This window comes from Acomys russatus, chromosome 23 (genome assembly GCF_903995435.1).
Source record: "Acomys russatus chromosome 23, mAcoRus1.1, whole genome shotgun sequence".
Lineage (NCBI taxonomy): Eukaryota > Metazoa > Chordata > Mammalia > Rodentia > Muridae > Acomys > Acomys russatus.
This window is the reverse complement of record NC_067159.1, coordinates 23,386,994-23,404,263: the sequence shown is the minus strand read 5'-3', so window position 1 is coordinate 23,404,263 and position 17,270 is coordinate 23,386,994. Positions and strand designations below refer to the sequence as shown.

General features: G+C 45.3%; 1 protein-coding gene across 1 annotated transcript in view; it reads left to right on the top strand.

The window, feature by feature from the left end:
* Positions 1-9,313: 9,313 nt before the first annotated feature.
* Positions 9,314-17,270, top strand: part of Slc44a3 (solute carrier family 44 member 3) — a 74,185-nt gene continuing 66,228 nt past the window's right edge. The window contains exons 1-4 of the mRNA XM_051165629.1: positions 9,314-9,469; positions 9,819-9,926; positions 14,467-14,609; positions 16,135-16,271. Coding sequence (XP_051021586.1) covers positions 9,443-9,469; positions 9,819-9,926; positions 14,467-14,609; positions 16,135-16,271 — 415 coding nt within the window. The 5' untranslated portion in view covers positions 9,314-9,442. The remainder of the gene's footprint in view (positions 9,470-9,818; positions 9,927-14,466; positions 14,610-16,134; positions 16,272-17,270) is intronic.

The window sequence follows — 17,270 nt, the reverse complement described above, 5'->3', positions numbered from 1 at the left end:
GCCAACCCGAGCTTTGCAGCAAAACATTTGTCTTTAAACGGAAGAAGGAGTCCAGGAGCAGTGGTGCACGCCTTTAAGCACAGCACTCAGGAGGAAGAGGCAGGCATATCTCTGACCTCAAAGTCAGTCTAGTCTACACAGTGAGTTCCTGGACAGCTAGAGCTACATAGTGAGACATTGTCTCGAAAGAAAGGGAGTGGGGGAAGAAACTATTTAAAAATAGATAAAATCAGGGGCCTGGAGAGATGGCTCAGAGGTTAAGAGCATGGTCTGTTCTTCCAAAGGTCCTGAGTTCAGTTCCCAGCAACCACATGGTGTCTCACGACCATCTATAGAATAAGATCTGATGCCCTCTTCTGGCGTGCAGGCACAGATAAGGGCAGAATACTGTATAAATAATAAATAAATAACTCTTTTGTAAAATTAAAAAGTGGAAGGGACTGGAGAGGTGGCTCCTCAGTTAAGAGCACTTGTTTATCATCTAGCAGGGGACCTGGATTCAGTTTCCTGAACCCACATGGCTGTTCTCAACTGCGTGAAAGTACATTTCTAGGGCATCTCTGCCTCTGCATGCACTTGGCACACATGAGGTGCATAGTCATACATTCATAGAGGCAAAACACTCATGCCATAAAAAACAAAAATAAATGAAAGAAAAAAGTAAACAAGCTATCCACGTAACAAAATACAATACAGCCATTTCAAGTGAGATAGATTTGTAGCTGTTGCCTTGCTTCCGGGTCAACTGAAGAGAAGTCACTGATACGATAGTAGTGAGGTGTAATGTCACCTTGGTGAGTCCATAGTTGTGAATATTTTGACATTGTGGAGAAGTTAGGCCCTACCCCCTAGGCTCCTGTGTCCTGACTCTGCCACTTTCCTGCTGTGCAACCTTGGTCCAGACACTAAAGTTCCGCAGAGAACGATGAAGACTTTTTGGAAGACTTTCCCGAAACAAGCTATAACAAGAGTTATAACAAGTGTGAAACCTTTCCATTGGGGAAGATGCAGCTCTATCGACACGGGAGAGACAGGGGAGCATTTCTGTCAGAAATGGCAGGAGTGGGCACCTGTGGGTGCCGTGCATTCCCTTATACAGCATAGAAATAATGACAGTAAGGTCAGCATAAAATTTGAAAGTATATAATTCCATGTTAGGGTTCTAACATTTTAATTTAATGGCTTCAGGTTATGACAAATAATACAAAACCAAGAATAATAATAGCAGCCTTTTCTAGCCAAGTTCTACCTAGCAAGATAGAGTTCCCCAACCACTCAAGGCTGTCTAGTGGCACATGCTTTTAATCTCAGCACTCAGGGAGGCAGAGGCCAGTGGATCTCTGAGTTCAAGGCCAGTCTGGTCTACAAAATGAGTCCAGGAAACCCTGTCTCGAAAAACCAAAAATAAATAAATAAATAAATAAAATCACTTAGCACACGAGGGCCATGTGGTGCTCTGCTTAAAGCTATCTGGCTCCATCTTCTGCCTTAAATTGTAAGTATTTGGAGGAAGAACTGGGTGAAAGTCCACAGAGCAGGACTGGGACTTCAGGGAGTGTAACCAGGTGCCTAGGATTCCAGGAGCCCCTGGTGCTTTGCCCCTGGGCCTGACCTGGGTGCAGCCCACCTCAGGAGACAGGCTGTGCCAGCGACTGCTGAGCCGAAGCTAGGAGAGGCACTCACTCCTCCCCCAAGGCTTCCACCTTAGGAACCAAGGATGGGAAGCCTTCTGTCACCATTTCTGAGGAACACTCAGTCTGGCCTGGCAGACCTGCCCCAGCCTTGCTTCTCCGCACTGCTTTTACTTTTGCAGAAGGTCTGCACGCCAGAGAAGTTCGCCAGCAAAAACACCGTGTAAACGTTCCCACAGCTCAGTCAGTGGGGTCATGACCCACACTCTAGCATCTCCTATTGTTCACTGTCTAGCCTTGCAGTCCACTGTCCACCACTAAGTCAGAGGTACCTACCTCAGCACAAAGGCCATTACAATAGCCAGGAAGAGCTGAAAGTAACAGATGAAAGCAACTGCAGCAATAAAATAAAATAAAATAAAAAATATATATGCATATGTAATACCTCAAAGCATTCATATGGAAAAGGCTGAATGTGTGTGAGAGTTAATTCTAACGTATTTGTATGCAATATTAAGAGGCAAAAAAACTATTGTGGCTTTGGGTGTTTATCTAGTAGATATTTCAATATCTTGAATTTTTTCGTTTGTAGCAACAAGCTTTCAAAAACAAATAGTAAATCATCAAAATGTGAAGAAAGGGTAGAGGTGAGAAATTGTTTGTTCATTGTCTTTTTTTTCGTATCTTTTAAAATATTTGTATTAAATAACCTACTTGGAGAATAATTTAAAGAGCTTTAAGCAGTAATTACAAGTAGTGAAAGGCATTTTCCTTTAAAAAAAAAAGACAAAAATATCTTTTTTGCTGCTTTATACACAGAACTCATTTATTTTACAGTCATTTGTAACATTAGCCTATAAATTGAAAATGTTTCTTAATGTCTGAAATACAAAGTAAAGTCCACAATGGTATGCTTTCATAGGAAGCTGCCTATCAACAGGCAAAACTGAACTCTAGATAGCAAGTCCATACAGAATTTACAAGACAGTCACTTTGAGTCAGATACTGGGACTTTTTCGCAGTTCATGTTGCTTTTTCTGAAATCGTTCATTGTCTTAGTTAACAAAAGGGAGAGAGTACCTTTGTTTACAAATGCTTCTAAGGAGGCTAGAGAAATGGCTAAGTAGTTAAAGCACTTTCTACTCTTCCAGAGGACCCAATTTCATTTTTCAGCACCCACATGATGTCTTACAACCATCTGTAACTCCAGTTCCAGAGGATCTGACCCCCTCTTCCGACCTTCAAGATCACCAGGCATGCTCATGGTGTACCTACATACAGGCAAAATACTTACACGCATGAAATAAAAATAAATACTAAAAAAAAGGTTCTAAAATAAAAACATGTAAGAGTGTGCGATTCAGAATGAGAGATGGAAGAAAACAGAAGCAGAAGTGTTGGATCGAGAAAGGAGGAAAGAAGGATGAGTTTGGATCTCAGCTGGTGGCGTGCTTGTCTCCACACACAAAGCAAAGTCTGTATCCCCATCACCACATATACTGGGTGTGGTGGCTCTTGACTGTAATCCCAGCCAGCAGGAGCTAGAGCTAGGAGGATCAGGAGTTCAAGGTTATCCTCTACAACATAGTGAGTTCAAGGCCAGCCTGAGATGCAGGAGACCCTTCTAATTAATTAATAGGAGAAAATACCAAAGAGTAGATGCAACAGGGAGCAGCAAGAGGTACACACACAAGAACAAGAAAACCCTGGGATGGGCATCAAGTCGACAGGAGGAGCCACATGCTTCAAATGCAAGATTTGGGGCATCTTAAATTGCCTTTAACCATGGGGCCTATTATCAAACACAGTGCTGCCCATCATAAATCTCAAATTGGTTTCCCAACATGTATGCTTCTAATAATAATGACACGTCATAAGAAAAGGCAATCATATCCCCTGTGCAAAAAACAAAACCGCACTGCTGTTTCATCACAATGCTACTTGTTTTAGAAATATGGCTATATCAATGAAGAGACATAGCATCCCTTGCAGGAGGCCGCAGTCTGTATCTCCCCATGCTCTGAGGGCTACTCTGAGCTCTGTGACCCCGCCCCCCTGTGCTGCATCACTGCAGCATTAATTGACACCTGCTGATGGTCTCGCACCTGAGCCCTTTCCTGCCCCATCCTGAGCTGATCTCCAAAGCTGTATGTGCTTTACTTCACCATGGCCTTGTCTCCTGCCATTTAACACATGTCCAGGGGGGGGGGAAAAAAACCCTATTCTCAGAGTATCAGAGTAGATCAAGCACACAGCAGTAGTAGCATTAGTCTTCCAACAGATATTGATATAAGACCCCACCCAAATATCCATACTTGTGTGTTTAGGTAGATGAACACATATCTGCGGAAATAAATATACAGATATGTAGATAAATGAATGATAGATGGACAGATAGATGTATAGATTCCAAGGTTTGGGACACCCTAAGTTGTCTTTGAGACAAATGTTTGAAAAAAGTGTTAAAAAATTAAAAAATAAATAAATTTAAAAATATATTAAAAAGTTTTTTAAAGTTAAAAAAAATAATAATAAAAATAAATTTTTTTTAAATAATAAAAATAAAAAAGAAAGAAAGAAAAAAGTGTTAAGTCACCCGGCAGTTTGACACTTGAGAGGGGTCACACTTGTCACTGGAGCCTTGAGAGTGTGACCAGAAACTGGTGAGTGGCCACTGGGGTGATGCATGCACCCAGCTCCCCACCCAAGCCTAGTCACTAAATAGCTAGATGAGCTCTCCCATTTACTATAAACTAAAGGGGTCTGTTTGGTATCTTAGTTAACTGAATCCGTCAAAAAGTATTTCACAGCAAGCCACAAGTTACTGACCTTGTTTGGGGCCCACTTACACAGTAGATATAGAACAAGGCTCATCTGAGTTGGCCGTTTTAGAGACAAGGAAACTGAAACTGACTACAGCTGTGTTAAATTTGGCTCACCTCACATAGCTAACATGTGTTGGAGTCGGGCCTCAAAGCTGACTAGCCTTACATCTTCCTGGCCAATGAGGTAAGGCATCAGTTGACTAATCCCAAATAGTGCCAAGGTTCATAATATAGTAAATACGCTAAAACAACTTGAAGAAGTTAATAAGATGCTACATCAATTAATAACTTTTGATGGTGCATACAGCATTGAAGTAAACACCTACATAGAATATAAGATGACCAAAATTTTAAATATTAATATTTAATATGTAAATAACAAAAATATGGATATACAGCGTAGAATCAATGAAAAAAACTTAGAGGTTAGTTTTTTGTTATTTTAATACAGACACTGGGCTTATAGTGCCATCTGCTGTTCAAAAGTGCTAACTACACTAGCCCTCCCGGGCCGGAGTTTTCAAGGCTCATGTGAAAACATGGATATGGATTCAGCGGGGAAGTGATGATTATAGAACAAAAGGAAAACAACATTGTAGAGGAAAAAGCAAAGTAGAGAAATGGCCCTGCTGTTGCTGTGGTTACAAGCTGCCTAGAATCTTCCACATAATAAGGCACTGTGCATATTTTATCCCTATTCTGTTGACCTTACCAGAGTCCTACTTTTCTGTTTTTTAAAAAATATTTTATTTTATGTAGTAATGCTCTGTCTGCATATGCATCTGCAGGCCAGAAGAGGGCATTAGATTCCAATATAGATGGTTGTCAGCTATGTGGTTGCTGGGAACTGAACTCAAGACCTCTGGAAGAGCAGACAATGCTCTTATCCACTGAGCCATCACTCCAGCCCTCCCCCACTTTTTTTAATTAATCATCTCTCCTCTCCCACTCCCTCTCTCTCTCTCCTTCCCTCCCTCCCTCTTTTCTTCTCCCTCCCTCCCTCCCTCTCTCTCTCTCTCTCTCTCTCTCTCTCTCTCTCTCTCTCTCTCTCTCTGTTTTTTGAGACAGGTTTTCTCTGTGTAGCCTTGGCTGTCCTGGGCTCACTTTGTAGACCAGCTGGCCTTGAACTCACAAAGATCTGTCTGCTTCTACCTCCCAGAGTGCTGTGTTTACAGGCATGCACCATCACGCCTGGCCCACTTTTTTTCTCTTTTGCTTGTAGTTCACTTGCTTTGGCCATTTAGTTTTCATACAAATACCATGTTTTGAAATCATAGGTGTTCAGAGCTGGAAAAACAACAGTGAGCCTGAATTTCCCATCTCTTTTACAAAGAGGCCCAGAGAGAAAGGAACCCAACCTCACAACCCCGCAGCCTAGGTTTTCATATTCATGACGATAACACCCCGTTCGGGTGCCTCCTTCTTTCTCGGTTTTCTTTTTGGCCTCACAAAGAACAGAAGAAAGTTGTTGGATTGCAAACTTCGAGATAATTCAGCAGCAAATTCCTCCTGGGAAGCTCTCCATATACAAATTTTTTTCATCAGAGCCAAATCGTAGGGGTAGTTAGTGGTTTTCCTGACTTTGCAACTCTACACCTCTCCTCCAAAGGGACAAGTTAACTGCTGGATAGAAGAGGAGAGGAGGGCACGGTGAGCTGAAGATTAACCTTGCCAGCGTGATGAAAGCAGGTTAACCTTGCCTGGACGTGGGAAAGCAGTCCTCTGGGCTTCTCTGTGAGGGTGCTCCCAGAAAGGATGAACTATGAGGGGAGCGCCCGCTTTGAGTGTGGACTTCTCCGGCCAAGGCTTGGGGCTCAGAATGAAGGAGTAAGCCCCTCATGCCTTCTCTTTGCTCTCCAGCCCAGATAGAGACCTCTTCTGCTCCCTAAACCTTCCAACCGTGACAAATGGAAAGCTCTAAAGTCATGAGTCAAATAAGTCTTTCCTACTCTTAAGTTGATATTTGTGTGGGTGTTTGTCACAGCAACAAAAAGCTCACTGAAGCATAATCAAATGCCATGAAACTTTAGGATAAAATATAAGGTGTTTTTCTAGAAACGTCTATATAGTCACTATTGCTGCTCTTTATATGAGACATTTGGTGAGCAGCAAAAGCAGATAATATCCTTGTTTTTTCCAATAATCGTCACAAAATGCAAACATCATCTCACATTTCAGGATAAACAAACGAGCTGCTAACCATGACATTTATCCAACTGGAGAATGCAAGTCTGGCCTGAGGTCGACCAGAGGCTGACGTTTTGGCTTGTAGGTCTCCGTCGTGCCCTCCACACCATTTCCCAGTCTTGCGCACCCGGCCTCAGCTCCTCCCCTCTCCAAGGCCCTTGACACAACAGGCTCCAGTAGTGGACACTCACAGCTAATGAGGGAGCTGGTAGTCACACAGGCCCTCTTTGGGGGTCACTTGTATCTTAAGCTTTCCTTCAATATATATTCAAAAGCTTATTCGGCTTTGTCTATTTAAGAAACTGTCAATAGAATTAATCAGTGGGGAAGACACGATGAAGGAGGGGCTTCCAAATGCCTTAGAAATTATTTCTCCCACACTAAGGCCTTCCATATTTCAGACAAAAGTGTGCTGAGTGCGCCCTTCAGCAGCACTTTCCAATGCTACTAACTGTGTTATATACACAGAAACACACCGTCCACAGGACGCTTTCTCTCACGAGCATCTCAAGGTTAACCACGCCTGGGGACCCCAAAGAACTGTTCTCACACTTAGAAAGAAGAAAATGGTTTCGCAGGACCGTAACAGACATCTAAGCGACCGAGGTAAATGAGAGTCGGACATTTCTTTGGGTCATTCATAATTCTGTGGGTCATTCAAACACGTGAGACAAGTGACGATGCAAATACTGCAGCTCCTCCCACGACTCACCTTCAGCCACATCTCCCCTACTGCTTACTACATAGAGGCAGCAAGCACTGATTTCCAATCATCACATTCTCCGCGCTTAATAGAGCTTTTTGTTCTGGTTTCATCATTTTTTTTTTTTTCTTGCTTCATTACCTACTATCATATTCATCTCTGTAAATATAAGTATATGTATTGTGCATATTTAGCCTCTCCGCCCATCTGTTCTAGTACTAATTTGTTGTTTTTGTTTGTTTGTTTGTTTGTTTTTGTTTTGTTTTTTTGGTTTTTCGAGACAGGGTTTCTCTGTGTAGCCTTGGCTGTCCTAGACTCGCTTTGTAGACCAGGCTGGCCTCGAACTCAGTGATCCGCCTGCCTCTGCCTCCCGAGTGCTGGGATTACAGGCGTGCGCCACCACACCCGGCTGATGCTTGAGAGTTTGAATTCGGGACCAGCCTGACGAACTAGTTTGTTTTCGATGCTGTAACTCAGCTGTGGTCTTTCTGTAGTTGTACGGTGGTGTCTACTCGGAGGGATGTTGGGGGGTGAATTCAGGGTCCCCTAGGATTCCAGCTACTCACTGAGAAGTGTGCGTTCAGGAAGGTCCTGAGAATTCAGGGTGGGAGGAAGATAATTAGCCTAGAAGGATTCCCACTCACCCCTCCCACACACACACACACACACACACTAGAGAGCCATTAACAATCCTCCCCTCCACCCACCCCTGACTACTTGTAATATAATATTTGTAATTTGTGATATTGGTTTACTTTTCCTGCATACATGCAATATGCTTTGATGATATTCACACACACACCCCCAACTTGTCCTCCTAACTACTCCCACAAGTCTCAGAGAACATCCCAGAATCGGAAGCAGAAAGATTGTGAGAGCCAGAGGCTAGGAGGGACCAGGGCAAAAAGCCTACCTTCTGATGAGACAGGAGGGACCACTGCGCTTCGGGACAGAGGGACCACTGCGCTTCGGGACAGGGTCGGTGTAGTACAACCACCTGCACAGGGTCAAACCAGTCAACGTTGCCATGTGGAGTGGAGGAGAACTTGCTAGCCCTCACCCCTAAAGGAGGAGCTATTGACAATCGACGGCTTCTGGGAAGGAGGGAGAGCCGATTTTCTTTAAGAGTGTGGGTGGCCCCTGGGAGGAGGATCCTGCCCCAGCAGTTGACCTCACATCCTTTAAGCACAAGAGCCGCACAAACTGGACGCATCCCAGCCTTTCTAACACTTTACTGATGGTTGCTGCGATCCGGTTTCTATCCCTGGGGAGAAGCAGTGAACTAAGCAGCCTGAGGGGGGCGCGGGTATATGCATTGGAAGAGAGACTGAGAAGAAAGGTCCTCTGCAGTTGTTTTTAATTGCTCACCCTCAGCAGCACTTTTATACCCACCTGATTGTTGAAGAGAAAACTGTTGTCACGGGGCGGGGGGCGGGGGTGGGGAGATAACACACCCGGTGTGCTTCAGAGGCTGTCCACTGTAAAGTCAGGTGATTATACAAAGTAAGAGAGAAGTGAGCGTCTTCCCCGTCCCCACCCAGATTAAATCAGTCCTCCAGAGGCTTTTTTCTTTGCTGTGTTCCTGGGACTCAAGCCTCTGCAGGGTACACTGTGGGGGAGAAGGTGCAGCCTTGCAGAGATAGCGGCTGAAACAGTAGACACTGAGACCCTTGACAGCGTGTTTCCCTGAGCACCACCGCTGTCCTCAGCCTCGCTTGCTCTGTAGCTCAAGGATAGCAACAGCTTGCAACTTGACACTTGTCGCAGAAAGCTGGCGAAGCTCTCACTGAAGCCCCACTCACTACCCTGTGTGTGGCACACCCCTGCAAGCTCCCCGCCCTCAGGAATGATCCCTGAGGCCTTATTTCCTACTCCAGACGCTGGCAGCCCGCCCAGGCGGCGGCGCATAGTGGTCAGGTGCACTTCCTGGGAGCCCAGGCTGTGCAGGTGCCACCCCAGCTCCTAGCTAGGCGGCGCTGCATCCTGCCCTCCCTGCCCGCCCGGCCTGGGCCGCCTGGCCAGGCCGCTGCACCTCTGTCCTGTATGCACCGCGGCCACCACGGCTGCCAATCCCTGTTCCAACTGCCGAGTGTACCATGCAGTGCCTGGGCACCGAGTATCTGGTAAGGGCGACAGTCTGGGCTCTAAGGGAAGTGGCCTCCGGGGGCACTTGCACAGGCAGGACGCTTCTGCCTTCTCTGTCCCTTGTGGGTTAGCCATACTTTCCCTTTAAGGACACCTGGTCTGGAAGACCCAGTACCCAACAAAAGTGTTGGACCAAGGCAAGGAAGACACAAGAGATGGGGTGGGAGTGTTCTCTTACCTTCAGTAAGAACTAGGACTTCACATCCACCCTGGAGAGAGCTTCAGGTGACAAAGCTGAGCTGCTTTAAGCAGCCTTTGGGTAGGTTTGGGGGTAAATTTCACCTGACAGTTTCCCTTGCTGTTCTCCACTCTCCATTTCTCTGGAAGGTATCTGCAGAGAAAACACCAAGGCAGAGAGAGTGGCGACCCCAGATTTATAGAAAATGCACAGATACGGTGTGGCTAATCCTGTTCTTTCTCTTTTGGACTGGTTTGGTAAGTATGGCTGCTTGGCAGGCATAACTCCTGTGTGTGTGTGTGTGTGTCCTGACACAAGTGTGTCTTAAATGTTAGTCGTTTAAAGTTTATACTTCAAGGACAGACTTCTGCAATTGGCCCGGAATGATCTTGAGTTAGGAAATTCTTATTCTGGCATCTCACAATCTCCTAAACTTTCTGAGGAGACTTCTTGCCGTAGACCAAGATTTATTGGGTAATTTCATTAGGCAATGGAGTTTGCTTAGGTGTCTTTCCTTAGTAAGGGGGCTGTGGAATCTTTTGCTATCGAAGCTCTCAGAGTTGAAATCGTTTTGCATCTCTCGACCCCTCACTCCAATAGTCCCCAACATTGCTGTGTTCTAACAAAAGAAAAACCAAGAAAGGCCTAGAAAGAGGTTTGTTTTTTTTTTTAAACTGTGTGCACACAAAGATACACGTACATGTGTGCACATCTTTGATTTACTGTGTTTAGCAACTTAGTGCAAACTCTCTCCTTACACACTTTCTTGTATATGTGACTGCTGGTAGACCCCATGGGACCCTGAGCCGAATCTTGATGCTTTCGTTTTTAGAGCTTCATTCGCCTTTTTTCAACAGCTACGCTATGCCAGGTTGGGGCTGTTATGTGCTGCACAGTCAATGATTAACTCACAGTGTCCTATAATACCTACCTAATAGTAATTGCCTTCGTTGAAAAGACCTTAGTTTGAATTGACCCTAAAATACCACATTTGTTCTTCCCAAGTAAAGAAGGCATTTATTCCATTTTGTAGCTTTCCAAATGGTTTTGCATTTAGAGACACAGTGAAGAGCTGGGCCTGAATGTGTTGCTGCTGCTGCTGCTGCTCATACTGAGGCTCTCGGAACTCTCCTTAAGGAGCCCAAAGAAGGCTGTGTACCCACTGAACCTTATTACTTGTCCATATCAACAGTTGCTGTTTTCCTCCAATTCTGCTGTTATGCAAATATTGGGAGCAGCTGTCCCTCCTGGGTCTGCAGTGTTGACCTTGGGCTGTTAACGTTATTTAATGACCCTCCTGTGTGCCTCCACCACTCTCGGACCAGCAGCTGCTTGGGGAGAGGCTCTTAGATGGCCCTTCGCGGCCTGCAGAATTATGAGCTGGCTGAGACATTGCGTGTCCTGAGCTGGAAACTGTAGAGAAAGTACACTTTGTTCATAGGATAAATCTAAGGGTTTCCATGTGCACAGGTTCTCTTTACTGTGTTTAGCCATAAGAGGTCTTTCTTAGCTGACCGGCTTCTTTCCTCTCTAAATATTTTAGCTGCAAATACCTATCTAAAGCAGAACACTGGGTGTGTGATGGGTATACCATTTGACCAAGTGTAGGACAGGATTATTATTGATGGTGCTGCCCTTAGCTAAGGCTGGACAAAGAGGCTTAAGGGAGGATGCCAGACTTGCAAACAGGGCTGCTCCCCTGCAAATACAAAGAGCACCACCCTGTGCTTATGCTTGTATGAAATACGCAAATGGAAAACATGATCCCTGCCTCGACTTACCCTGCAGTGTCCTCTCCCACCCCTTCCTAGCTGTCTTGCAATGCTCCCATTTCTCAGACCCAGCTTAGAGTAACTGTATTTAAGCCACAAGCACACGAACACGCACTCCTCCTTTACTGCTCATACTGGAGTCTGGACTCTGACGCCAGCCTTAGCTTAGTGAAAAAAAAACCAAGCCACAGGAATTGATAAAGAGAAGTGAGTTCATTTATAGCTTTGGGCCAAACTGGAAGATGAAACGTTGTCAGTTTTTTCTCCACCTTTTCTGTTGGAGTCTTACAAAAGTCAGGAAAGCAAAACCAGGAAACATTCCTATGCAGATTGAGCTCTGTGGTAGACATCAGTGCTATGTGAAGGCTCTTGCTGGGAGATGCGGCCTCCTCCTGTAGTGGGAGGGTATGCCTGGCATCCTCTGGGAAAGCTTTAGCTCCTTGAGGTCCATCTCTGCAGGGTCCTCACCTCCTCTCTTGTTGAATTAAAATTGCAGTGATGGCCCACAGTACTAGCAGTGTGGAGCGAACTCAGGTAACCCAAAGCCTTACCCTCCCCACCAAGCTTTCCAAAGGGGATATCACAGGTGAAGTCATGGTACACAGAAAATATTATGTTATTAAGTAAATCTCTGGTGAGGTCGGCAAAAGCACGAGAGAGAGAGAGAGAGAGAGAGAGAGAGAGAGAGAGAGAGAGAGAGAGAGAGAGAGAGAGAGCATTTTCATAAAACAGTATTTCCAGTCTGGAGAGATGGTTCAGTGATAAAGACCATTAGCTGCTCTTCCAGAGGACCCAGGTTCAATTCCCAGCACCCACAATGCAACAGAGAGAGAGAGAGAGAGAGAGAGAGAGAGAGAGAGAGAGAGAGAGAGAGTCCAGATGACACAAGGACTCACATTCTGAGGCTACAAAGACAGAAGACATGCCAATGTTGGGTCAACTTCTCCTGCAGGGCATGATAAGTTGATAAGCACACAGAATCACACTGGCCTTGAAGTGACGAAAGTGGCGCTGTCTCTTAATGGCCTGTATTTCACTAATGCAATTGAGGAGGAACTTGAAAAGTGGGAAGGAACAAGGGTCTCCTCCCCAATATGGACTCCAGTTAATAAGTTCTGTTCTTCTGGGGGCTGCAAAGTCTGGTGTCTTCCCCTGAGCCTCTATGGCCAACCATGGGCAAGGACAGAGCCAACAATAAGAATAAACCTGGGGGCTGAATTTGAAGATGGGCACTAGGTTTTGTTTATCTTTGTGTCCCTGCTGACTGTCTCTAGCACTTGAAGTGTATTTAATGCTCTTGCTTTCTTTCTTTTTTAAGACTTATTTATTTACTATACAGTGCTCCGTCTACACGTATGCCTGCACACCAGAAGAGGACATTAGATCACATTGTAGATGGTTGTGAGCCACCACCGTGCAGTTGCTGGACCTCTGGAAGAGCAGCCAGTGCTCTTAACCTCTGAGCCATCTCTCCAGCTCTACTCTTGTTTTCTTGAGACAAGATGATATGTGGGCCAGGTTGGCCTTGAAGTCATTGTCACCAAGGCTTGTCTTTAACTCCTCCTGATCTCCTTCCTCAGCTTCCCGAGAACTGGGATTTCAGAGCATCACCTGCTCAGCTTATTACTTTTATTTCAGAATTAACAATGAATGGCAAGGCCTCTGAAATACTGACTTTAAGGCAGTATAACTTCGGAACATATGGTCACACCTTATGTTAGTGGACAGCATGCCATAGCCTCTGTGCCTGAATGAGCTTTCCAGTATCATATTTTTAGGTGACATTCTGTGTGTAATAATAGAATGGAAAACTTACCATCACACTAAGTTTGTGTTATGAGAAACCATCTTGGTGTGTACAGGTGTGTACAAATGTTGCAGGTGTTTGGACCAAAATTTCAAGTATTCCACATTCCCTATAAAAAAGGATTTAGAAAATAACAATAACAGAAAAATAAAAACCATCTGTGGATTGCAAGACACCCTTGCCAAGCAGAATCCTGAACTTTGGGGTTTTTTTTTTTTTTTTTTCTCATAAATTCTCTAATTTGTGAATTTTAAGCAAGCTACCTAAACATTCCTTCAGACTCTGAGCAGTGTTTTGATCTGTATCAATTGTGTAGGCTTGATAAGGTTCCCTAAAACTAAGATGAAAAGAACATTTTATTTTATTTTATTGGGTTTGAGGGTTTGGTGTTTGGAGACAGGGTCTCTCTGTATAGCCCTGGCTGTCCTAGACTCACTTTGTAGACCAGGATGGCCTCGAACTCACAGAGATGCTCTTGTCTCTGCCTCCTGAGTTCGAGGGATTATAGGTGTGTGCCACCACGCCCAGCTGAAAAGAACATTTTAGAAAGAAAGATGGGATGCTATATAGCTGAGGCAGCAAGTGTTGGCATTGCAGGTAAGAGGACATGAATTTGGTGGGAGGTGGAGACAGGTGACAACAGATGGAGCCTTGGGGTTCACTGGCCAGCCAGCCTAGCCTTCTTGGTGAGTTTGAAGCCAGAGGGAGACCATGTCTCAGAAAACCCGAAGTGGACCTTGTCTGCAGATCAACAGGCAAAGCCATCCTCTGCCCTCCACACATGCTCATGCATGCACCCATGTGCACCTACACACGCTGACATCACACACACAGGAAAATATTACCGCGGCCTTGACGCACTTAGGATAACCCAGACATGCTGAAGGGATAAAAATGAAATTATACCAGTCAAGTTTGGGGGGAAGGAAAAAAAAATCACAAAGTGACAGCCTCTTGAGGAAGACAAAAAGGAGGAACATTTGAGTGTGTCAGCCTGTTGTCCCCACTCACCTGCCACAGCAGCATTCATAAAACTGGACCCTACCTGAGTGGGTGGAATTGCTACTGAGGGGAAGTGGTGGAGGGGCTGTGGAGCTATAGAGGCTCCTCACTCACTCACTTAACTGCTTGTGGTTCACGCCAGCATCTTCAGGAATGTGAGGGGCTGTGGTTTTCCCCCTGTGGCCAGACAATCACATGCCCTTTGGTTTTTGCCAGGTCTTCATCATAGGCTATTCGGTGGTGGCCGGGGCAGCAGGAAGACTCCTCTTTGGCTATGACAGCTACGGCAATGTGTGTGGAAAGAGGAACTCCCCCGTGGAAGGGGCCCCCCTCTCAGGGCAGGACATGACTCTAAAAAAGTAAGTCTTTGCAGTTAGGTCTCCAACCTATAGAGGGGTGGTATTTCCAATCCTTTGAATTCGTTTAAGAGCTTGGCCACGTTTCCTGTTGGAGACTCAAGTCAGCTCATCTTAAAATGGAAGGAGAAAACAGCTATAGAACTAGCCAGTCCCAAGTTCACATCCAGCCTCTGCTATTTCTCAGCGTTGTGACCTGGGGCAGAGTCCTTAGCCTCTCTGAGACCAGCTTTCATCTTTTAAAACTGGTAATTACGCCTATCTTCCGGGCTGTGCATGAACTAAGGCTTAGCAGAGCTGCATGGGTCCCATGACAGTGTATCAGACTCAGACAGGTAGTGCACATTCCACTTTGGGGGAGGCGGTGTAAACTGGTGGTTTCCCGGGTTGGGGAGAGGAGGGCTGCGGTGGGAGGCGATGAGGAGCTCTTGCCTATGGAAAAGTTTCTGGAGACTGGCAACTGGGATGGTTGCACAGAACCATCTGTGTACTTAGGGCCCTGAACCATGTGCTGGAAATGACCTAGGAGGCAAAGTGGATGTACATGCCAACGCCACTTTACATTTTTAAACAAAGCAAAGTCTGCGTGTGTCACTCACGCAGGAAATCTGCTCCAGCATTTCTCTTGCACAAACGTCCTTCCTCCCATCCCCAGTGGAGGGAGAACGGCTTCTTAGACCCCTTCGCTCCATGCGCCGCCCCTCGCAGTCAGCCCCCAGGGCTCTTTCCCAGTGACATTAGCAGTTTGTATCAGCGTTGGGTTGAGGAGCCAAGCTGCCCGCTGACAGCACAGGACCCTGATGGCACAGGACCCTGATGGCACAGGACCCTGATGGCACCTGCCAGTAGTGTGGGGTCTCCTGGCTCTCCTGGCTCTTATACTAACCTTAGGTCATCACCCTCAGGTCCCTTCCTTCCCATTCGTCACTTCCCTGAGTTCTGCTGTTCGCTGAAACATATTGAACCCTTTGGAGCGGAGCATTAAACCGTTTATCAGTCAGTTTCTAGCACACCATGGGCAGTTTAATCAACCCTTCTCTCCCTCGGTGACTTCTGAGGTAACTGCTGTTATATGCCCCCACTTCAAGGATGTAGAGCCTAGAAAAGAAAATGCTTGTTCACATTCGAATATGGCTCACCAGACACCCCCGGTTGGTGTAATAAATGTTCAGTTATTCGAAAGCAGGGTTTGCCTTGGTTAATCCCTCACGGTGTGGTATGGGATACATTTTCAAAGCCCACAGTTAAGCTAATGAGAGTACATGCTCTGGGCCTGGAGAGATGGCTCAAAGGTTAAGAGCACTGTCTATTCTTGCAGAGGTCTCGAGTTTAATTCCCAGCAACCACATGGTGGCTCACAACCATCTATAATGTGATCTGGTGCCCTCTTCTGGCAGGCAGGTGTATGTGCAGTGCAGGCAGAACATTGTATACATAATAAATAAATCTTAAAAAAAAAAAGAAAAGAAAAGAAAAGAAAGAAGAGAGTGCATGCTCTGAGACGTGTTTTTATTTCCTCCACCTTTAGACATGTGTTCTTCATGAATGCCTGCAGTTTGGAAGTCAAAGATAGGGGGCCCGGCCCCACAGCCCTCTGTGTATCCAGCTGTCCCGGGGAGCAGCTGGATACCCTGGAGGCAATCCAGCTCTTCGCCAACATCAACGGTAGGCACTGAGAGCCCACTCTTCCCCTGCATGACCTAGCAACCTATAGGGTCCTAGCTACTATAACTCACCCTGAGCAGCTTTCTCTGAAAAGATACAAAGTACACACCTTCGCAGGCAGCCGTTTTTGTGAAAAGGAAAGAAGAGTATTTTCTCGTGAGCTTGCTCAAAGACCTTTGAGTCTTTCTGGACCAATCTGAACCCCTGCTGGCTCGGAGCCTGCTCCTTGCTCCCTGCAGGAAAAGGTCTACCTTAGAGACTAAGAAGGGGACAACAGACACAAGGAAGGACCCAAGTCAAATCACACATGTGGAGGTTTTTGGTCAAGTTGTCAGGGCCAGTGGGTTCTTTCATTGGCCAGAAAGAGAGTCAGAAGTTGTACTAAAACCACTTGGACCAGACTTACATCGATCAAAAAGTGAAAGTAAAATTCACAACAACAACAAAAAAGGCAACTGGTGAGGCAGGTGTGTTGGCACACACCTTTAATCCCAGCACTTAGGAGGCAGAGGCAAGCGAGTTGCTGTGAGTTCAAGGCCAACCTGATCTACAAAGTGAGGACAAGACAGCCAAGGCTATACAGAGAAACCCTGTCTCGTAAAACCAAAAAGAAAGAAAGAAAGAAAGAAAGAAAGAAAGAAAGAAAGAAAGAAAGAAAGAAAAAGGCAACTTGTGAATTTTACTTATCTAAACAATAGAGTGTGAAACCTTAAAAAATACTTTCAAAGCTGGGTTAAAAATCTCAAACCCCTACAATAAATCATCTTCAAATAACCTTCAAATTATTTTAATGCTGATTCTACAATTTATAATGTTCAATTTGGGGTTTTTGTGAGTAGAACCCAAGTCTACCTCAGATGGGATGCTTTTTTTTTTTTTTTTTTTTTTTTTTTTAAGTCTGAGTAATACATTTTAATTCCTGCCTGGTTTGGAGAAAATGGTTGTGGTTTCTTTACTGGTTTCCTGAGGAAGATGGATGCAATACGTGAAAATAGCCCA